This window comes from Aquarana catesbeiana, linkage group LG02, assembly GCF_042186555.1.
Source record: "Aquarana catesbeiana isolate 2022-GZ linkage group LG02, ASM4218655v1, whole genome shotgun sequence".
NCBI classification, from domain to species: Eukaryota; Metazoa; Chordata; class Amphibia; order Anura; family Ranidae; genus Aquarana; species Aquarana catesbeiana.
Genome location: NC_133325.1, coordinates 540248366 through 540272299, shown reverse-complemented (window position 1 = coordinate 540272299; position 23934 = coordinate 540248366). Strand labels below are relative to the sequence as shown.

Below are 23934 nucleotides of genomic sequence, written 5' to 3'. Positions count from 1 at the left end.
GGTACGTGATTTTGCGCTTAAGGGCTGTCCTGCCACAGTAAATGTATGTGGGGCGGTCCTTAAGTGGCTAGAGAAACTCCTATTATCTGGAAATAACACTAATTCGATCTCTGCAACATTACTTTTTGCCAGAATGGATAAAAATCCTATAATTCAATACAAGTGGCATCATATGATACCACAAATGATGGCAGAGGACTGTGAGGATTCTTTAGTCACATTCTCTAGGCACGAATCACTAGAAGTAACTAGCTAATGCCCCAATAAAGTTTTTGTGCACACTTTAGCTTTAAGAATGCTTTGGATTTTTAAAAAGAAAGAGGGGAGGAAGAAAGGAAAAAGAAGGAGAAAGAGGGGAAGCTGGAAGGGAGAAGAGGAGGAAAGAAAGGCGTGGAAATCAATTCTTGTCCTATTACTTTTTTTTTTTATATGACAAGGGGGAAAGAGGGACAGGGGGCACCCAATGCCACAATTGCCATGCAAGATGCTAGTGGTCTTTCTTAAGTACAAGGTGGTAAATCCATGAAAGAGAAGGTTAAAAAAGCAGCAGCTACTAAACTTGCAAAATATGCATTGACATCCAAAAATAATAAAAATAAAGCCTTTCAGCATGTTGCCAGTGAAGAACTGGAAGAACTAGAACACATCTATTCAATAAATATAAATATCCGGTCAAAAGAAAGGTGACAAGCAGTCTAATGGCCTAGATACATTAAAATCATCATCAACAATACTAGAGCCCACATTATTAGATGTGCTAAAGGCAGTGCAACAAAACTCTTTATGCAACCTAACTGGCCAAGTGCAAGGACTTAGAGGAATTTATTTTTCTTCGTCAAGATGTACATCAAGATGTACAGAACATCTGTTTTGGAATGCCGAGTTAAAGCGCTAGAAGACACATCCCAGTCACTGGGTAAAGATGTCAAAAAGGCAAGGAAAAAATCTGACACCAATGCTCGTAAGTTAGAAGATCTGGAAAACCGCCTTCAACGTAACAATATTAGGCTGGTGGGTCTCCCAGAACATGCTGAAGGTACTAATCCTATAGAGTTTGCGGAAACATGGTTATGGGGGACCATTGGGAAAGACCACCTTTCTATGACCTTTTCGGTTGAAAGAGCACACCAAGTACCTACCTGGCCTCTACCATCAGGAACCCCTCCGCGGTCATTTTTAGTGCAGCTACTCAAAGAGACAGAGATCAAATTCTCCGCAGAGTCGGATCACTAAAGGGCACCTGGCTGTGACAGCTTGTGGCTTCACAGTTGGGTGCGCACTGTGTGTCCTGAATGGCCGGGCAATCTTCTGGGACCTGTGATGTGTCCCAGAAGATTGCAGGGAGGAAGGGGGAGAGGAGGAGTCGACTAGACAGTGCAGGCAGAAGTGGGAGCTGAACACCTGTCAAAACTAGGTAACCACTTCCCCCCCAAAAAATGACACGCCAAATGAGACTGTTCCAGCTCCTCCAGCGACGCTTGCACTTGAGATCCTGGTAGGCCACGGCAGGGTGTGACGGAGGTCAGATGCAAATTTCCCAGAGCCAGGATCCAGAGGGAGTTCCTGAAGGAGTCATACTTATCATCTGCACAGTTACCAGCAATCTCTGCAACGCCGGTGGTGAGCAGGCATTTGCCCATTTAGTTCTTTAAGACACTGCATATAGACATCACTTACTCAGGCTAACTTCCTGGTACTTGTGGTACTACTGAAGCAAGTTTATTCTTTTCACTAAACACTGTATGCAGACAACTGTGCCCTGTCCACGTTTCTACCATCTGTAATTTTATTGGATACAATAATATTAAGCCACATAGCAAGAGTTTGAAGTAAAACAAGGATCAATCACAAATCCGCTAAATTTGTTCTACCATACCATCAAGGATCACACTATTCATAATACTTCAAAGCTAGATGAAGATTTTTCGGATTTCAAGTAGTGAATTTCAAACCCTTTTTATCCTCTCCTTATTTGCTTAAAGTGACTAAAGTTGTTTTTAGCACAAATGGTCTGCTCTTGCTTTTCATGGAACTCTAAAGGAGCCAGTCACTTTAAACACAATAGTTTGAATAGTGTTGTCATGTTGTGTTGATGTAAGGGCCTGTGGGTTGAGGAAACAGAAGGGAGTGAACCTGACATAGAAAGTACAGTGTTAGTTCCCTACCCTTCTTCCAACCTGTTCACATAGGTTACTGTGACAGAATCAAGGTCTAACTGAACTTGGGTCATACTGTCTACTTTTTATTTCTCTTTACTACTGAAAGGTTCTAAATTAAAAAATAGCAAATCATAAATAGTGTTATATTGTTCAGATAAAATACCTAATGATCTACAGTGTTATATTATGCATTTACGTGTGTCCCTTTTACTACAGTAAACTTACTTGAACTGTTTCACTGGTGGTGACAATTGGTAAAAATAACTGAACCCAGGGAGTCAGAGGTGTCGGAGGACTTGCAGAGTCAGGGCAACCAGTGGGGTACAGATTCTATCAGAGGCTCTCATGAGGGTAGCACTACAATTGCCTCGGAAATGTTTTATACAAGCAGATACTTTGTTTAGAGATATTATTTGGAGATATAAACATCCCCGGATTAGACTGGAAACTCTACAGTTGCCTAAGGATGAAGAAGGTATAGTTGTTCCTAATGCCACACTGTATTATCTAGCATCACAACTTTTGACTCATGGAAAAGGGCCAGTATTGTTACTTTATCAACTTTTTAATACTGACGTGGTGCAACCATTTGATAAACTGGCAGCGAAATACCCTCTGTCTAATAATTTTTTTTTTTTTTAACATTTACAGTTACGAAATGCTCTACAGAGTCAGGCTACGATTGTTTCACTAAAATATACTCCATATCAGGCTCCTACTTACCAGACCAGCGAGTCCTGTCGGGCAGAGGGTAGGCTCCCTTACCCTCCGACTATCGGCCCCCTGGTAGAGTAAACAGGGGGTGCGACAGTACGGAGTGGTATGAAGGCCTGTATGGCTGTCCTGGTATTGCAGTCCGGGAGTCACAGGGTTAACAGCTGGAAAGACTGGAGTAGGCTGGAGCACCTTCACTGAGCTGAGCAGGCTGGTGTGGACAACAGGCAGGAAGTCTGCAGACAGGCTGATAGGATCCCAGGGAGCAGGCAGATGGATGGTCAGGAGGCAGGCCGGGTTTGACAACAGGCAGACGGCAGAGGTACAGTGGAACAGGCAAGCGGATGGTCAGACAAGCAAAGGTCGGTGCAGGCAGAGTTCAGAGAGAGGTCGGGGGACAAGGCCGGGTCAACAGGTATAGCAGGAACAGACAAGGTACACGGTCAGGCTCTGGAACGACTAGCTGTTGATTAGGCAGCACTGGTCACCAGAACTCACTGGCTTAAATAGGGCTTTTGGCGCCAAACGACGTGCACGCACGCGCCCCGGCACACACAGGCACGCGCGCCCGCCAACGCCCGCGCGCGCGCCCCCGCACACCGGCGTGCACAGTGGAACGATCCTGGACACACACCGGCGCCGCGAGGAGCCCGCACGGCGAGGTCCGCAGGAACGCGCGCGCCAACGCGCGCCGACGCACCCTGACGCACACCACCGCGGGCGCCCCGCCTGCCGAGGTAAGGACCCTGACACTCCATCTTCAATTTTAGCGATGGCAGTAACTACAAGACACTCTAAACAGGGACTTATTTGGGATATATACTCTTCCCTACAAAGTACAGTTGGAATTAATATACAAAATGGTAGTCTTGGACGATGCAATAGGGATTTAGAGACTCTTAGTGATAAGGAGTGGGAGCAAGCTTTGAAGAACTTATTCAGAGTATCCTTAGCCTCCACAGTGTTTGACCCAGCTATTTATCATTCATAGATCCTACTATACTCCCTTAAAGTTACATTCTTGGGGTAAAGCAACTACATCAAATTGCCCAAGGTGTACTAATGATACAGGTACACTTATACATATGTTGTGACGATGTCCCAAAATGCATTGCTACTGGGAGTGTGTATTTGATACTTTAAACCCCTATGTTCTACACAGATTCAATCTAACACAAAAACAGCATTGCTAGGGATTATACTGGAAGACACACTCCTGGTGGAAACGCATGTGATGTGGCTAAGATCCTTGTATATAGCCGTAAACTTATATTACAAAAGTGGATATCAAACTCTCTACCAACAATAGAGCAATGGTAAGAAGCTAATAATCTCAATCTAAAATGGGAGGGATTTGCATATAAACCTAGGAGAAGTTGAAAAAGTGACGATTCCTCCACCGCAACCAAAATGTGAACACCACATAAAATGCGCGCTTACCATATGGCAAGCTAGATAAGCTTGTGACCAAATACCCTGTCAGGGCCTTTATCCAGACATATGAACCAGTGCCTCCAAATGATCCAAGTAATGTGGCCAGCAAAACGGTACGGATCCCCTGATCAGGAGGGTTCCCACAAGATGGTCAGATGTTGCCCGGAATGAAAGAGGAATTCACCATAGCATAATTCCAATAAGACATCATTTATTAAAGTAATAAAAGTTACACTTACAATGTGAAAGTCTAAAAGTAGCAAAGTAGCTAGCCGGCTGTGCAAAACGCCCGTTGGCTTAGACACCTGCACGCGATGACGTGAGCATGTCAGCTCCTCCCAACGTATGTTTCGTCAAATAGCGACATCGTCTAGTGCACCAGACGATGTCACTATCCAGCATAGTAGCAGAAATTGAAAGTAAAACTTACTGTAAAGAGGACAATGCCTCCTTATCCATGTTTCTGTAATCCAGCACCTGACTACACTTAATTGGCTTGTATTTTAAAGATTGTCTGGTTACTGTCCTAGATGGTTAGCAACCCTGAGCCAATATTCATATTATGAGTGCTAAAAGGGAGATTTGGCCTTCACTGTAATCTTTAATCCAGTGTCAGGGTTATATTTTTAAATCAAGTGTATGGCCTAATCCCACTGAAAAAATGTGAGCCTGGAGGAGGAACATCTTTTGGTAAGTGTCTTTTACAACATTATGCAGAGAACATATCATGGCACATTGGAGGCTCCGTGCTGAATTCTGCACTTAATAAATTAAATATAAAATGGAGGTGCAGTGTAAAGTATTTCCAGCAATGTGCTGTGATATGGCGAGAGGGGAACCACACTTAAAACACAATACTGGGAATTACAAAAACATTATCCTTGCAGTGGGGCACCCAACACTGCATGAGTTACATGCTTGTTAGCTCGAAGGGTAGAGGAATAAGGTGTAATATTTATCTTACTCCTCACTTTGGCAGGCTTCCTCTACATGTGTGATCTTCAGAAGCCTCTTCTACAGGGCCGTGGTCACATGATTAAATCCTCTAGTAAATTGAAGGGCCAAATAGCCTGCACTTCAAGCTAGAGTGGAAGAGAGCAACAAAGCAAGGATAGGGGTAAGTATTACACCTGATTCCTTATCCCCTAGATTTAACAAACATTTAACCATTGCAGTGCTGGGACCCACTGCAAGGGTAGGTTTTTTGTAATACCTGGAATTTGGTTAAAATTATATATGGGCTATATGGGCGCATCAAGATTTTTATTTAGCACCCTCTAGTTTAGAGTGCTAGGTAGTGTACATCGGTTTTTGTTGTGTATGTAAATTTAGGCTTGGCTGGCAGCCAAGCATGTGTTTTGAATCTGGGTCAGGGTGAGTGATCCAGGGAGGCTAGTTGACTCATCAGGCAGCACCTCTGGTACCTCTCCCTACTTGCTGGAACTTTGGAGAAACTTCCAAAAGACTGGGAGGGAGGTTAGGAGGAGCTGCCTGGAGTATCCAGGGCCCCAAACAATCCCTGTCCAAATAGGCTGGCAGGGGAAGGGAACCTCTTAAATACTCTGAGTCAGACCAGCAGGGGCAGTGTGTAGTTCGAGTGGAAGCTGGTGATGGAGTGCTGAAGAGCCTGTTGGAGGCTCTTGAGGGTAACCCCCTAGTCTGGGAGGGGGTGACCTTGAGCCGTGGGCTCGGGTTCTAGAGGGATCCTCTAAAAACACAAGGAGCAGTCCTGTCCAGAGGCACGGGAGCAAGAGTGAGGACAGCAGGAGCAAGCAAGCACATCCACGAGATCTCCAGGGAGAAGATAGCTGGGTAGCTGGAGTGTGAGCAGTCTGGGATGACTTAGAGACAGCCTGAGATGAATGGTGAGTGGCAGTCTGGGGTGGCTGGAGAATCAGTCTGGGAGGACTGTGGAAGATTAGCCAGGAGGGCTAGTAAAAGGGGCAGCTCTAGGTAGGTGGGTTGGCAGTGCCTGAAGAGGTGGTGCTGTGATCAGTAGCCACAGGAATGTAGCTGGACACTGGGACTTTTTCTACACACAAAAAGGAGCCCATGGTCCCTGCCTGTAAAGGGCTTTTGCTGGATCTGGCTGAGTGTCCTGTCAGATCCCCCTAAACAGTGTCACAGCTGGGTCTGAGTGTTTCTACAAGCACGTGATGTGCAGGAGGAAGAGTAGTGTACATAGAGAGTGTATACATTTGAAGTGTCCCTGAAGAGACTTTATTCCAGTCAATTGGGCATCCCATAATACCCCTATCCCCATCCAAGTTTTTAACCCCTATATAAAAAAAAAAAAAAAAAAGACAAAGCTGCATGGACTGTTTCCCTTCTCAGTGAGCCTGTGGAAGATTCAGTGTGCCTGGCGGTGCAGAGTGGGGATTCCCTATTCTCCAGCGGCTCCTACGGGAGATTTGCTACTTTTATAAGGGAAACACAGAACAGAAATGACACGCTGTGGCAAAAACTAGGTATGGTTAAATTGTGTAAGAGGCATGGCTTAAAATGCATTAATGTACAATATTTACATACAAAGAACAAAACCAGAGAATTTTATCCAGTATTTATAACAAAAGACACAAAAGACACAATACCGTGCAATGTCCATATATTAAAGCAGTATTAAAGTCAAAAGCAAACATGTATTATATTGCAGCTTACCAATTCTTAGATATGATAGCTGCATTAGTTTTCTTTTTTAGGCTTTCTTTCATTTTCACCTGGTGTTCTGGCCAGTAATGCACCACCTGTATTAGAGTAAGAAAATGCCAAAAAAGAAAACTTATGCAGCCACCACATCTGAAGATGGGTAAGCTGCAATATATTAAATTTTTGATTTTGTGTTTCATTCCGCTTTAATTGTTAACCAACATTTTTAAAACTAACCAAAGCAGACATATTAACATTTACTGTATTTTACAATTGCAACATATTTGGGGTGTTATGCAAAATATGGGACACTAGGCAACTATGCAGGAAAAAAAGAATCGATATGAATCACTCAGGGTGACAAGAGTAAAAAAAATAGAATCACTCTATGGATTTTAATGTGAGCTGGTAACAGCACCTCAAGAACACCTCTGCATGTGTCAATATTTCAAAATTCTGTTGCATACCGAATATTGGTGAAAACTTTGATTTAACAAAGCCTGCTCATAATTCCTATTTTGGAAACAGTGGCATTTTCATGCTATGTGTAAAAACATTGCCAGATTTAGCTTTTATTCCCTAGTACAAAATATGCAAAACAAATGCTAAGCATAAGCTTATCAGTATGTTTTATAACTGTGGTAGGAACCTCAGCACTTAGAACTAACCCACACAAACTGAGCAAGAGTAAAAAAAACACTACTAGTAGGATTCAAACTCATAACCACAATGCAGCAACACAGGAGTGCATTTTTCTTCTTCTTACACACATTATACCCTTTGATGCAACCCATTTGCTGAATTTGTCAAAAGACAATCTTATACAATCTACACACGAGCAGACTTTTTCGACCGGACTTTTGGCGGACTTCCGACGGACTTTCCTAACGAACGGACTTGCCTACACACGATCACACCAAAGTTTGACGGATTCATACGTGATGACGTACGACCAGACTAAAATAAGGAAACTGATAGCCAGTAGCCAATAGCTTGCCCTAGCATCGGTTTTAGTCCGTCGGACTAGCATACAGACGAGACCGTCGGAAAGATTTGAAACATGTTTTATTTCTAGGTCCGTGGGACTTTTGGGAAAAAAAAGTCTGCTGGAGCCCACACACGATCAAATTGTCCGACAGAGTCAGGTCCGCCGGACCAAGTCTGCCGGAAAGTCCGCTTGTGTGTATGCGGCATAAGTCACCTTTACAGAAGAGTTGAGAACAAAGGTCAGTGTTCTGCTCTTTGATGAATGCCAATAAGTTATTGAATACTCCAAAGTTTAGTTGAGTCGTATGAGTAGATAATGATTGTAGGGTATTTTTATTTATAATTTTAGCACATTCGTTATAAGGCAAGAATTTCTAAATATTTTTTTTTAAATAGGTGGTAAAACTATACAGTGTGTTCCTCATCCCACTGATAACAGACAATGGGGCATTTTTCTTCACAATGATGCTGATGCTTTTTTAGTTCCAGCAATCGTGAAGAATTCTCTTACCTTCAACACCAACACTAGAGCATTTTTACTCCCACATACATGGACAATCTCCAAACACAGGCAACTGACTCCAAAGGCATTCTTACTGCCATAGATACAGTATCAACGTCAGGGCATTTATTACATAGTTACATAGTAGGTGAGGTTGAAAAAAGACACTAGTCCATCAAGTCCAACCTTTGTGTGTGATTAATTGTCAGTATTACATTGTATATCCCTGTATGTTGCGGTATTCTCCTGCTGACACCAAAGCTGGTTCAATTCTATTCTTGCTGTGACAGGGTATTCTTCATCCTATTAACCATTGTAACTGGGGCATTCTTAATCCCACTAAAGATGAAGAATGCTTCCTCCCACACTCACAAGGCATTCTTTATCCCACAACACTGTGTCATGTTTCCTTCAATGAACACTGGTGCTGGAGCATTTTTTTTTAATGACTGACATGGTTGTCTGGACATACTTTCTACATTAACCAATAGCACCATGGTACTGTACTCTTACTGCCATAGACACCAATGAATTCATCTTCCTGCCATAGGCACCAATGCATTTATCCATCTGCATAGACCACCTATGCCGAAGAATCGTTTAGTCCATTGACCACTGACACTGAAGCAGTTAGCCTCATAAAATATTTAGCTCAATTCAGCCACAGCCACTTACACTGCCATTAACTGAGCATAACTGATTTGCATTCACTTATATCCATCAGAAGCTTCCTTTGGTTCAGTATTTGTAAAGTCAATTGGCTTATACAAGACCTATTGCACTGTGCTGTTAGATGAGTAGAAGCTAGGATCTTAATGCAACATTACTGGGTGGTGTAGGATCAGTGTCGATCTATAATCTTCCCAGTGCTACGCTTCTGTGAAATCACCTCCTAAACCAACTATTACTGTCTTCTATTGAACTAAGAGTAATTATAAGCAATGACCCTGTTCCAGCAAAGAGTGATTACAATAATTGGCATGGTTATTGTCAAGAGCTGGCTTGCTTTTGATAATTTTGACTGAATTCTTGAATTTACTTTATATTGTGGTACATACAGTATACATTTGAATATTTTGATATTTCTAAGAAAAATACTAAAACTGATGTGTGCATATTTTTTACATGTAGAATAGGTTTCTATTTCAGTAGGGAAGCCTTTGGATGGCATGTAATTTATAGAAGTGAATAGCACAAAATTAACTCCTGAATTAATTCCAAATGTTACACTGAGGTGACGGTCATATATAACACAACACAGGGAAAAAAAACAAAAATATTCTATGCAAACTTTCTAAATTCAGAAACAAATATTACAGCAATGGTGCTGTAATATTATAATAGTGCAGTGTTTTCAGATGTCTTTATACTTGTCATGTTTATTTAAGATGTACTTGTGCTTGGGTCAATATATTTTGAAAGAATCAATAAAATGATTCATATCATATTATATAAGTTGTAACAGCACTTACCTCAAGCATATATTGTTCAGGTGTCAGGGAATAATCCAATCCGTTGATTGTAAAAGTGACGGAAGGCATTAGACTCAGGGTAGAACAACTCACACCATACTGAAACCAATAAAAATGTGTTAGTGCAAGGTGTAATAATGCTAACTTGGTGCAGTACCACTATACATTTACAAATTTGCCTTTTGAATTGCCGTTTATGCACAAATATACTTCAAAAACAAAGCCCAGTCCCTGACTTTCTGCCACGGTGTGTACTCACTAACAAAGAGCACCAAGAGCATTTGCTCTATGACAAAGTGTGGAAAACACCTGAAAACCAGATGTAGGAATGCTGTTCCAAATATTCCTGTTCTTAACCACTTGACCACTGGGCACTTAAACCCCCGTCCTAACCAAAACAATTTTCAGCTTTCAGTGATCTCACATTTTGAATGGCAATTATTCAGTCAGGCAACATGCTACCCATATGAATTGTTTGTCCTTTTTTCACACAAATAGAGATTTCTTTTGGTGGTATTTAATCACCACTGGATTTTTTATTTTTTGAGCTAAAAAGGAAAAAAGACTAAAAAATTTGTAAAAAAAATGCATTTTTCTTTGTTTCGGTTTTAAAATTTAGCAAATTAGTAATTTTTCTTCATTAATTTTGGCCAAAATTTTTTACTGAAACATATAGAGTCTACAAGCTATGGTGCCAATCACTGAAAATTGTTCTCACCTGATCACACCTGATGTACTGACTGATCTAATTTCTTGACACACTAACAAGCCAGGAAAGTACAAATACCTCCCAAATGACCCCTTTTTGAAAAGTAGACAATCCAATGTAGTTAGTATTTGGCATTGTGAGTTTTTTTAGGTTGTCATTTTTTCCCACAATTCTTTGCAACCTAAAGATGTTTTTTTTTCTTTTTTTTTTCCACAGAATTGTCATATTAACAGGTTATTTCTTTCACATAGCATATGCATACCACAAATTACACCCCAAAACACATTCTACTACTCCTCCTGAGTATGGCGGTACCACACATGTGAGACTTTTACACAGCCTGGCCACATACAGAGGCCCAACATGCAGGGAGCAACGTCAGGCGTTCTAGGGACATAAATTACACATTTCATTTTTTGACTACCTCTTACACTTTGAAGGCCCTGGAGCACAAGCACAATGGAAACATCCACAAAATGACCCCATTTTGAAAAGTAAACACCCCAATGTATATTCTATAAGGCATAATGAGTCTTTTGAACAAGCTATTTTTTCCCACAAGTTTTTGGAAAACGTGGAAAGAAAATGAAAAAGCATTTTTTTTACAGAAAGTTGTCCATTTATAAGATATTTCTAACACATAGCATGTACATAGCAAAAATGATACCCCAGAATATATTCTGCTACTCCTTCTGAGTATGGCAATACCACATGTGGGAGACTTTTCCACAGCCTGGCCACATACAGAGGCCCAACATGCAGGGAGCACCATCAGGGACATACATTACAAATCTAATTTGACTACCTATTACACTTTTGTGAGACACTGATGGGCACTGTAGTTGCAAGGATGCGGCATGGATGAGAACTGATGTGGTACGGATGAGTACTAATGTGGCATGGATGAGCACTGATGTGGCACGGATGAGCACTGATGTGGCGTGGCTGTGGCAAGGATGAGCACTGCTGTGGCATGGAAGAGCACAGATGAGCATGAATGAGCCATGGATGGGCATGGATGAGCACGGATAGAGCATGGATAAACATGGATGAGCATGAATGGAGCATGGATAAGCCATGGATAGATGGAACAAGGATGAGCCAGGGATAGGTGGAGCATGGATGACCACAGGTGGAGCATGGATGAGCACGGATTGAGCTTGGATGAGCACGGATGGAACACGGATGAGCCAGGGATAGGTGGAGCACGGATAAGCACGGATGGAGCATGGATGAGCATGGATGGAGCATGGATGAGCCAGGGATGGATGGAGCATGGATGAGCCAGGGATGGAGCATGGATGAGCACGGATTGAGCATGAATGGAGCACAGATGACCCAGGGATGGATGGATTATGGATGATCATGGATGAGCCAGGGATGGATGGAGCACGGATGAGCCAAGGATGGATGGAGCACGGATGAGCCAAGGATGGATGGAGCACGGATGAGCCAGGGATGGATGGAGCATGGGTGAGCACGGATTGAGCATGGATGAGTACGGATAGATGGAGCGCAGATGAGCCAGGGATGGATGGAGCATGGATGAGCCAGGGTTGGATGAAGTATAGATGAGCACATATGGAGCATGGATAGGCACATATGAGGCATGTACAAGCACATATGGAACATGGATCGGCACATATGAGGCATGTATGACCACATGTGGAGCATGGATGGGCACATGTGGAGCATGGATGGGCACACATGAGGCATGTATGAGCACATATGGAGCATGGATGAGCCAGGGATGGATGAATGGATGTAGCATGGATGGGCACAGATCAGCACTCTGGGCACTCCAGAGACAGCCCACAGCGCTGCTGCACCCGGGTCCCTTCTCTCCTCACACACTGTACTGATCGGTGCGAGGAGAGGGGAGGAGCTGCACCAGACAAGCTCCAGTTTGTTGACAAGAGATCGCTCTGTCATTGGACGGAGTGATCAGATGGTAAAGGGCTGCTGTCATTGGCCCTTTGCCACGTTCCCTGACGTGCCGGGTCCGGGGGACCCGACGGTCACGGACATTCCCAGGTGCGCGCCCCAGGACGTCCTCCCAGAATAAGCTGACTGCACTGTAGCTGTCTTTTGGCTATGGCCCAGTCAGCATTGGTTAAAGTAGAAGTCCAGGGGCCTAACTCCTATTCTAGCTACCCTGTAAAAGGAAGACGCATTTACTTACCTATTCTCAGAGAGCTCTGATCCGGTCATGTGATCTTCCCGTTGGCCAGGTTCAGGGGAGAGAACACCGACAATGGATGGAATGCCTGGGTGGTGACATCACCCATAGGCTGCCTAGGTGGTGATGTCACCAATAGACTTACCTCTCCCCTGCCATCCAGGCACCAACTAACATTTCAGGTTCCTAACTCACAGGTGAAGGGCTTCTCTCAGTCACCCACAAAACAAAGATAATGCAAACCTTTTTCTTTCTCTCTCAAAGCACACTTAACATCAGTAGCTCTCTCACGGTTGGCTTCCTGAGTCAAAAAGACACACAGTTTAATCTCTTGTGCTTGTGCAGTGGGCCTCTATGAAATGGTGAACTCTTTGATCTGACGCTTTAAGTAGGATAATGCACCGTTCGCTACAATCCACAGACTGAGGAATCCGAAGGAATGGGATATGTAAAAATCAGGAGGCACGTGGACCTAGTGCATTATCCTCAAACAAAGGTTTAATTCATGTACAAAGACAGGTAGTATACTCACAAACATGGACTAGATTAAAAACAAATTTCATTAATCCTCCACATGGGTCCTTGAAACTGTCCCCATCAAATGGGACTGTCCAGTAGAGACACAGGCTAATGAGTTTCGAGGGGTTCCTCTTCCTCAGAGCCTATCAGACAGGTCTAGTCTGCTGGATTTTATGTGGTGTACTGGATTGATGGTACCAGCCCTGGGGATGCACCCTGCCCGCCCCATGGGCGTGTACAAAACTATCCTACCAATCACAGCACATCACATCTCTAATGGTATAGTAGTTATTGTACAAAAGAAAAATCGTTTCCTCCTCCACTGTAGTGTTCATCATACTGACCTGCCCGATCAGTAGTGTTTGTTGGAGATCTCCCACTCTCCTCTCTTAATGGATGGATGGATGGAAACATGGATATACTCCACCCTTTTCCTATTGTACAATAACTTTCTATATAATAATTTTTAATAGTTTCCCCATCTCTCCTTATCCTCTCAGTATGTCTTAACAGAACCAATCAATTTTCCATTTTTTTATTTCCTGGACAGGATCAGTGAGGCTCACCGGGTGTATGGGGGGGGGGGGTTGCATGGCTTTGTTACGGCAAACAATTCCGCCAACATATGCTGGGATCACAAGGACATCAGTTTGTGGATGCGTTTCATGACCTTGGCGCGGGCAGGGTCACCCTTTTTTCCAAGCGGGGCCGGAGGTCCAAGCACCTCAAGCAGAGCAAGGGTCGTTCCGGAGATACTTCTGGAAAAAGGGATGATGCTGGTGAGGTTGGAAAGGATGCAGCCTTTCCTAGGTAGGTACCTGGATCGAGCGGCTGCTCGGTTGTTGGAGGATACATTTACAATAGGTTTTGTTATCCCGTGTTCTCTTGCCAGAATTCCCCCTATGGTGGACAATTTGTGTTCCACCAGGGCACATCCTGATGTGGTTTCTGATAAACTGGCCAAGGAAGTAGCGTTGCGTCGCATGGGAGAGCCTTTCTCTCAACCCCCACTTACAAATTTGGTGGTTTCCCTACTGGGCTTGGTCCCCAAGAAGGAACCTCGGAAGTTCCCTTTTATACATCATCTGTCCTTTCCCAAAGGGGGCTAGGTCAACGATGCGATCGATCCGGAGGCATGTGCGATGTCTTACACCTCATTCGATGCAGCGATCTATTGGGTGCGGCGCTACGGGCAAGGCTCTCTCTTGGCTAAGATGGATTTTGAGGCGGCTTTCCGTTTGCTGCCTGTGCATCCACAGAGTTTTCATCTCATAGGTTGCAGGTGGTTGGATTCATTTTATTTTGACCGCTGTCTACCAATTGGTTGTTCTATCCCCTGTGCTTTTTTCAAAATGTTCAGCTCCTTTGTTGAATGGGTGGTCCGGGAGGTATCGGGGGTCAGTTTAGTCCTCCATTATTTTGACGATTTTTCATGTGTGGGCCCTCCCTCGTCTAATTCGTCTAATTTACCACTATTCAACACGTAGCTGAGCATTTTGGTATCCCATTGGCTGTGGATAAGACAGCAGGCCCATTCGCTACGATTAGTTTCTTGGGTATTGTCATCAGTTCTATTGCCATGGAATGTCGCTTGCCTGAGGACAAACTGTTCGCTCTCAAAACTGAAATTGCTTTGGTGGTGGGAAAATGCAAAGTCCAGCTTCGGCAGCTGCAGTCTCTCCTCAGCAGGCTCAACTTAGCATGTGGCATTCTGCCGATAGGCAGGATTTTTAGTCACAGCTTTTCGGCGGCTACGGCCGGCGTCACTTCCCCATGTCATTTCATCACATTGACTTCTGAACACAGGGAGGACTTGAAGGTGTGGTATGTCTTCCTGGATACCTTTAACGGCCGTTCCTTTTGGCAACATTGCCCAGTCAGAAAGTTTGATATGGATCTTTATACGGATGCTGCTGGTTCTGTGGGCTATGGTGCATTCCTTGGGGGGTCAGTGGAGCGCGGAGAGTTGGCTGGAGACATGTCAGGAAGCCGGGTTCTTGCGGAACCTGGTCCTTTTGGAATTTTTTCCAGTGATTGTTGCTGTGGAAATTTGGGGGGGAATCTTTTCAGAAAAAAATTATTTGTTTTTGTGATAACATGGCAGTGGTGCAGGTTTTGAATTGGCTATCAGTCTCTTCAATGCCAGTTGTCCGGTTATTGCAGCATCTAGTTTTGCATTGCCTACAGTTAAATGTGTTCTTATATGCTGTACACCTGCCTGGGGTGACTAATACATTGATTCTTTGTCATGCTGGAGTCACTCCCACTTGCTATGTAACTCCTTGAGTGCATCCACATGGTCGACATATTCCATGGTATGGCAGGAGTGGAAGGATCTTTTGGTTCGGGTGGGGGTTGAGACAGACAGTATGGAATTTCTGTCCCTGTTGTTATATTTCATTGTTTAAATTTTGAACAGGGGGGTGTCGGTCTCAGCCATCAACCGTTTGGTGTTCCTGTTCAAATTATGGGGTTTCCAGGATTTTACGAAGGATTTTCTTGTTCGGCAGTCCCTAAAGGGCTAAAGAGGGGTTTCCGCGGGCGGGACAATCGCCGTCCAGTCACTTTTCTTATGCTGCAGGAATTATGGGTTCTGGCAGGTTCTGTGTGCGACTGATGCCGCGTACACACGAGCGGACTTTCTATCCTACTTGGTCCGGCACACTTTCCGACGGACTTTGTCCGCCAGGTGCGCCGGACTTTAAAACGGACGGACTTGCCCACACACGCCGGGACTTTCCGGCGGGCTAAGTCCGCCCGTCTTTCCGACGGACTTTCGCCGGAGTTCCGGCGGACTTTCAGAATGAACGGACTTGCCCACACACGGACAAGTCCGTTCATTTTGAACGTGACTCAGGTGCGACGGGACTAGAAAAGGATGTCAATCTTGCCGCTTTTATCGGCGAGATTGACACCTTGCTAGCCCCGTCGCGGGGCATACCAGGCCCTTAGGTCTGGTATGGATTATAAAGGGGAACCCCGCTACGCCGAAAAAACGGCGTGGGGTCCCCCTAAAATCCATACCAGACCCCGATCCGAGCACGCAGCCTGGCCGGTCAGGAAAGGGGGTGGGGACGAGCGAGCGCCCCCCCCCCCTCCTGAACCGTACCAGGCCGCATGCCCTCAACATGGGGGGTGGGTGCTTTGGGGGAGGGGGGCGCCCTGCGCCCCCCCCCCAAAGCACCTTGTCCCCATGTTGATGAGGACAAGGGCCTCTTCCCGACAACCCTGGCCGTTGGTTGTCGGGGTCTGCGGGCGGGGGCTTATCGGAATCTGGGAGCCCCCTTTAATAAGGGGGCCCCCAGATCCCGGCCCCCCACCCTATGTAAATGAGTATGGGGTACATGGTACCCCTACCCATTTACCTAGGAAAAAAGTGTAAGTAATAAAACACACTACACAGGTTTTTAAAATATTTTATTAAACAGCTCCGGGGGGGGGATCTTCCTCCGGCTTCGGGGGTCTTCTTCCGGCTTCGGGGGTCCCTCCGCTTCATCTTCTCCCGGCGTCCGGTTGGTTCTTCTCCGCTCTCCGGCCTCTTCTCCCGGTGTCGCAGGTCTTCGGCCGGCCCCTCCGCTCTCTTCATGTAGCTCTATTGCGAGCGGAGGTCCGGACTTCTGGGCTTCTGGGCTTCTGGGCTTCTTGGCTTCTTGGCTTCTCTTCTCTTCCCCCAGATGTTGACACGACGCTCTCTCCGGCTGGACTGGTCTCTGAGGGCTGCGTTGTGACTTATATAGGCGGAGACCCCGCCCCCATATGATGTCACAGTCCCTGGGCATGCTGGGACTGTGACGTTTTAGGGGGCGTGGTCGACCACGTGGTCTTATGCCCCGTACACACGGTCGGATTTTCCGATGGAAAATGTCCGATCGGAGCGTGTTGTCGGAAATTCCGACTGTGTGTGGGCTCCATCGGACATTTTCCATTGGATTTTCCGACACACAAAGTTGGAGAGCAGGAGATAAAATTTTCCGACAACAAAATCAGATCGCGTCAATTCCGACCGTGTGTGGCCTGTTCCAACGCACAAAGTGCCACGCATGCTCAGAAGAAATTCCGACAAGGAACAGCTCGGTCTGGTAAACTTAGCGTTCGCAATGGATACAGCACTTTCGTCACGCTGCAATGTTAAAAATGGTTTAATACAGCGCACTCTCTTCTTCTTTATAATGTGACAAGAATGATGTAGTTTTGCTGCTCAGATTCACACAGACTTCTCACAAACTTATTTCTTTACTATTTATCGGGATTCCCTCAATATATTTTGATTTCTCACATCTGACATTATTTTGGTGTATTTTTTTTTTTTTGGCTTTAATGTAGATTTTTTTTTTTGTGTTTGTATTTTTTTGAAGGGTGTTTGTTTTTTTTAGGATTTTTATTTGTACTCCAGAATATTTTTGTGTGTGTTTTTGGTGTCAAGTTACCATAACACCATTGATATGTTGTTCTATTTAATCTGTAGGAGATTGTTTGGTGTTGTTGTCCCTTGTTAATTTCACATTTTATGTTAGAAATGTACCTGAATCGTCACCAACAAACTGTCCCTTTTGGATTAAAACACACAGGAGAGTAGAATTTCCAAAAAAAATTTTTTATTAAGGGCTCACAACTAAACAAACAGGGAGGCAACACTGGAGAAACTGCAGAAATTGGCGAAGCCTTGGACCCCCAGGGCAGACATCAATAATTTAAAAGCAAAATTGGTGGCCTGAAGAGTCCTTATCTAAGGGAGGGCAGTCTGGTCCTGAAGTCCCAGAGATCCGGAAAGCAGCAGATGACATCTATGTCCCCAGGCTGTAGTCATACGAGAGACTGCAGCTTCTGTCAGACCAGACTGAACCCAGGGTCATCACTCTCAGGTCTTCTTTCCACGCTTCCTTCCACGCGGTGGCTGTGGTGGTGGAGATGTGGCAGCAGGAGGAGGAGGAGGAGAAGGATGGTCCAACTCAATCACGTCGGTCTTGGGTGTTAGTTCCCCACTCACCCTCTTACTTAGGACTTTATAAAGCAGGTCCTCACATAGTTTGCGTTGACCCTCCTGCATGCCCTGCAATTTGGTGGCAGCCATGCAGGCAAAGGCCTCTTCAGGAGTGGGGAAGGCTCGGAGGGACGCAGAAGCCTCCTGAATCAGCCTGAGTGCAGAATCCTGCACGGGAGTCGTCTTCCTCGCCCTTTTGTATGGAAGGCGGAGGGGAGGAACCTGCGATTCAGTCAGGCTGCGACTGGTCCCAGGCTTCTCTTGGCTGACACTTAGCCCCGCCTCCTTCTAGCTGCCACTAACCCCCGCCTCCTCCTGACTGCCACATTCCACAACCTCCTCCTGGCTGAGGTCTTCCTGTGTATGAAAAAGGGACATTGTTTTATTTTTTTATTCATCAATCACACACAATTTTCACCTCCTGACTGTTGCAAATTGAATGTTAACAAATATAACAGACTATCATTCTGAGCCCAGCATTTTTGTTTCTTTTAACAATTTTGGGTGCCCACTACTGTCTATTGATATGTAAAACACTTTTTTTCAATCACCAATTAGTGATCCATAATAACATCTATAGTAAACATCATTTCTTTATTGACCAGAAATCTTGTAGAAGAATGCTCTACCTCACCCCCTAGCTGGGCTCCTACACTTCTTCCTGGCTGGAAGGCCCAGGTTGGACATCGGAAGCCTCAGCTGGGGTGGAAGGAAGAGTGGAAGGAAGAGTGGAGAGGGATTCCCTGACTTCAGTGTGGTCTGACAGAAATCGCAGTCTCTCATAGTACCACAGCCTGGGGACATAAATGTCATCTGCTGCAGCTCCAGATCTCTGGGAATCTGTGACCTTCTTGCGCTCCCTAAGATAAGTGCTCCTCAGGCCACCAATTTTGGTTTTTAAATAGGGGATGGTTGCTGTGGGGACCACCGGCTTCACCAACTCCAGCAGTTTCTCCAGCGCTGCCTGCCTCTTTTGTTTATTATTATAATGGGGATGTCTCACCTGCCACAGACAGGGCAGCTCCCTGTACTTGTCTATGAACAGGGGGAGGAAATTGTGGTCGTTGAACCCATCCATTTTCTCTGCAAGACACAACACAAGACAAACCCTAAGGTCAGGCTAAACTCCCCTAATCTTGTTAAAATATAGGCTTCCATTTCAAAGCATTATAGGCGCAAGTTTAGATCTTACCTTCGTTATCACAATCGGCGCCTCTGATGCTCCTTCCTCCGCTCACAGATCGTACGTAAGACGCACGCGTGTTACGCTTTATACACACTGCGCATGCGTGTAACTCCGCCCGCCCCTGACGTTCTTTCTAGTCTATTCTCCGCCCCTTTTCGTTGTGCGCAGTGGGGGAAGAGCACATGGCGGATACACAGCAGGATCGTGATAATTGTAGCAATGAGGAGGAGGAGGAGGAGGAAAGCCTGGAGCCGGAAACGTCCCAATCCAGAAGGAGATTTAAGGCATCAAATATGTCCTTTGGGGAGATGTTGGAGATGGTGGACATCCTGAAGAGGGCCGACTATGATGGAAAGTATGGGCCTTACCCCAACCCCAATGTCAGAAAGGCCAAGATAATTGCAAAAGTAGTCAAGAGTCTGCACCGGAAATTCGGGGAACGACGATCGAAAGATCAGCTCAGGAAGCGGTGGTCGGACCTCAAATTCAGAGAACATGAGCAGTACAGAAAGATCCGGAGAGTGCTGCAAAAAAGTAAGTAGTTGTGCTGTGTTCCTATTCTTTTGATGTTTATTACGTTCATGCTGCTCCATGTGCTTTTAGAAACTGTTGTACAGTTTAAAATGGCAACTTTCTTGTTCATGGGCACATTATTCATTCGTATCAAACATTTTTCTTTCGGACTATAAAATACCATTGTTTAGGCCATATGCATTTGCCCACATTTTTTAGGGCCTACTTGTATGAAACACATTTGGTTGTGTAGATGGCTTTGTTACTAGAATGAAATGCAAACTAGATTCTGTGTAAGGAGAGGACACTCAGCAGCTGTTTTCACATCTGGACACTGGAGCACTAGTGTGGGACACAAGAACACCATTTTTATTAGGGGGCCACACAGTTGCTCCAGTGTATACTATAGGGGGGTCTCCATCTGTGAAGCTTGTACAAAACAGGTAAAGTATTGAAGCTTGACAAAGGACACAGAAAATGCTACATTTTGGAACTCTGCTAAAATTGCCAATTGTACCCCACTTCCAAGCAATGTTTACTATTTCTAGTTCTGCCATCAAATATCTGTGTGCTAATTATACCATTTTGTTTTACATAGGGGAGAAAAGACTCGGAGGACACCCCTCATCCGTGGAGACCAGAGCCCACCCCCCTCTGGAAGAAGGGGAAATCCCCCCAACACAAGCTGAGCAGGAGGAAGAAGACGTGGTGGAACTAGTCACCACAACAGGTGAGTGTCTGCGACCACAGGCTCAGGTAAGAGATGGATGGCGGCATATTTTTGAGACTTAATTTTTTTTTGAGGTTTCTCTCTTTTTGGGTGATCGTGATGTTGTGGATCCAGATCCTTTCACATCCGAAGGTGCCCAGATCCTGATCGGGGAGATCATGGGGTGTAATTTACAATTGGAAAAACTCAAGAAAAACATCAATGATGTTCTTCAAAAAAATAAAAACATCATTGATGTTTTGGGGCGAGTTTAAAGCCCCTCCAAAACCCTTTGTTTTTTGGTGTGCTACAATGTGCAAAATGTTTTTGTGATTTTTCACAAAGCCAAATTTGGAGGATGCACACAGTGTGTCAACATGTGCTATCTGCCATCACGGGAGATCAATGGACGCGTTTTGGGGGTGCAACCCCTTCATCAATAATAAAGTAGCGGTGAGGAAGGGGTTTCTCATCCCAAACACGTCCCTTGATCCCCCGTGATGGCAGCTAACACATGTTGAAATTCGTAAATTGGTGTGCATCTTCCAAATTTGGCTTTTCCTGGGGTGACTTCACCGCATCTGAACGCAATATCAAACACAGTTCCTAAATACTCATGTCTGATATTGCCTTCAAATTCTAGCAAATGTGAACTTTGTAAGGTCAAGATTTGTGTCTTTCTTGTTGGTTTTACACATGCCTGTTTTATCTTAAATGGACATTTCTATTTTTGATAATGCTACCCCAAAAATTGTTATACAACAAACATGTTGGTTTCTTTGAAAAACCTTTGGTAAATGCACATGTGATTGTGCAGGTATAAAAAAGTTTGTTAATCAAGAATGTGTGGATTATTGTCTCAACACTACAACACTTTTGGGGTGATGTCATTGCTGTTTTCAGAGAACATGGGGGTTATTTCCTAAGGGCAAATCCTCTTGGCACTACAAGTGCAGTTTCAGTGCAGTTGCAAGTGCACTTGTTGCAAGGACTCCCCACATTTCTGTCAGGGTCAGCTAAAACAAACACAAGCAGTAAATGTCCACAAAGAATTTCTTTTTTTTGCTTTTTTATTAAAAAAAGGCTTCACATATTTGCTGGCATATTGATGGCCCCCCTACCCGCAAAGAACTCCAGGTATCGTAACCGGACATCACGGGCACTCAGGGAGGGCAAGCCAGGACATCCGCTTTCAAGCGCTGTCAGCAGTGGTGTATTTAGGTTTTGTGCTGCCCTAGGCCTGACTAAACGCATGCACCCCCCTAATTTAAATACGACCCACCCCATCCTGCCGAGGCCACACCCCTTCCTGTTTAAGACCCACCCTATCATCTGTAAACAACACCCCTTTCTCTTTAGGCTCATTTGGCACCTTTCAGGGGGGAACGGGTACCTGTTTCTGACGGGTACCCTTCCCCACTTCTGGGAGACTGCGCTGTTCCCTCTGAAGTTTGCCCCCCCTCCTCCTTCCTCCACTGGGCCATTCAGAAAGTGCAACGCGCTTCGCACATGTGCAGTAGGGAACCCGTCGGTTTCCCTTACCATGAATGATAGTGGCAAAACCCGAGAGCCAATCCGAAAATCGGCTGAGGTGTTGACATCGCTGAATCCCTGGACAGGTAAGTGTCCTAATATTAAAAGTCAGCAGCTACAGTATTTTTAGCTGCTGAGTTTTAATGCTATCACGGGGGGGTCTCACTGTGCCCATCAATTGCAGCCTCACTGTGCCCCATCAAACGCAGTCACTGTGCCCATCAAATGCAGCCACTGTGCCCATCAAATGCAGCCACTGTGCCCATCAAATGCAGCCACTGTGCCCCATCAAACGCAGCCACTGTGCCCCATCAAACGCAGCCACTGTGCCCCATCAAACGCAGCCACTGTGCCATCAAACGCAGCCACTGTGCCATCAAACGCAGCCACCGTGCCCATCAAACGCAGCCACCGTGCCCATCAAACGCAGCCACCGTGCCCATCAAATGCAGCCACTGTGCCATCAAATGCTGCCAGTGCCCATAACACTGATATACTTTATTAAATCATTGTACCTGCTGTCCTGGGGGTTTCCCTCGTGCTCCTCTCTCTCCTGACGTCACAGCCCCAGAGCCGAGGAGAAGATTCACTGCAGGAAAGCAGTGCAGGGGAGGGTAGGCGGAGCTTAAGGCTCCACCTGTCACCTGTCGCTTATGGGGGCACGAGTGACACACGCCGCCCCCCCGCATGAGATAAAGCCCCCCCACCCGTCTTGCTGATTCCCGGCTCCCGCTGCCGCCTCCCGCACACTTGCAGCCCACGGCGGCCAGCTTTCTGTAGCGGCGCCGTGGTGTATGGGCGTGCTTGTCAGAGAGTAGGGGGGCCTGAGATACACGCCCCCATCCTCTGCCAAGCACGCCCATACACAGTGGCGCCGCTACAGAAAGCCGGCCGCCGTGGGCTGCAAGTGTGCGGGAGGCGGCAGCGGGAGCCAGGAATCAGCAAGACACCCGTCTGTGGGGGGGGCTTTATCTCATGCGGGGGGGCGGCCCTTTTTGCCGCCCCCCACAAAGTGCCGCCCTAGGCCTAGGCCTTGTCGGCCTAGGCCAAAACACAGCCCTGGCCGTCAGTGTTTCAGGTATCACTCTGGCCTCAGGCCCAACAGAGCCAGCATAGTTGGCCGAATGTTTCCTTAAAAAGTTATGGAGAATACAGCACGCCATGATGATATGATTACGTTTATACTCTGCCATATGGATAGGTGTCAGAAATAGGCGGAACCGGCTGGCCAGGATTCCAAATGTGTTCTCCACCACTCTTCGGGCTCTGGCCAGCCGGTAATTAAAAACCCTCTGTTCCGGGGTGAGGGTCCTCATAGGGAATGGCCGCATAAGATGGTCCCCCCAGCGCAAACGCTTCATCAGCAACGAACACAAATGGGAGTCCTTCCACATTGTCCTCTTGAGCTGGCAAGTCCAAACTGCCATTCTGGAGACGCCTGTAGAACTCCGTCTGGGCGATGACTCCACCATCGGACATCCGGCCATTCTTCCCCATGTCCACATACAAGAAGTCGTAATTAGCCGACACCACCGCCAACATCACTATACTATTGAACCCCTTATAGTTTAAATAGTACGACCCCGAGTTGGGTGGTGGGACGATGTGGACGTGTTTCCCATCAATTGCCTCTCCGCAGTTAGGAAAGTCCCACCACTGGGCAAAGTGGGAGGCCACAGTCTGCCATTCCT

At 45.7% G+C, this 23934-nt stretch overlaps 1 protein-coding gene across 2 annotated transcripts in view; it reads right to left on the bottom strand.

The window, feature by feature from the left end:
• Nucleotides 1-23934, bottom strand: part of CTSE (cathepsin E) — a 553970-nt gene that overhangs the window by 164283 nt on the left and 365753 nt on the right. For both annotated transcript variants that reach the window (XR_012241707.1, XM_073615874.1), the window contains exon 8: nucleotides 9915-10013. Coding sequence is in view for 1 of the 2 variants with exons in the window: in XM_073615874.1 (XP_073471975.1) it covers nucleotides 9915-10013 (99 nt within the window). In the remaining variant the exon portion in view is untranslated. The remainder of the gene's footprint in view (nucleotides 1-9914; nucleotides 10014-23934) is intronic.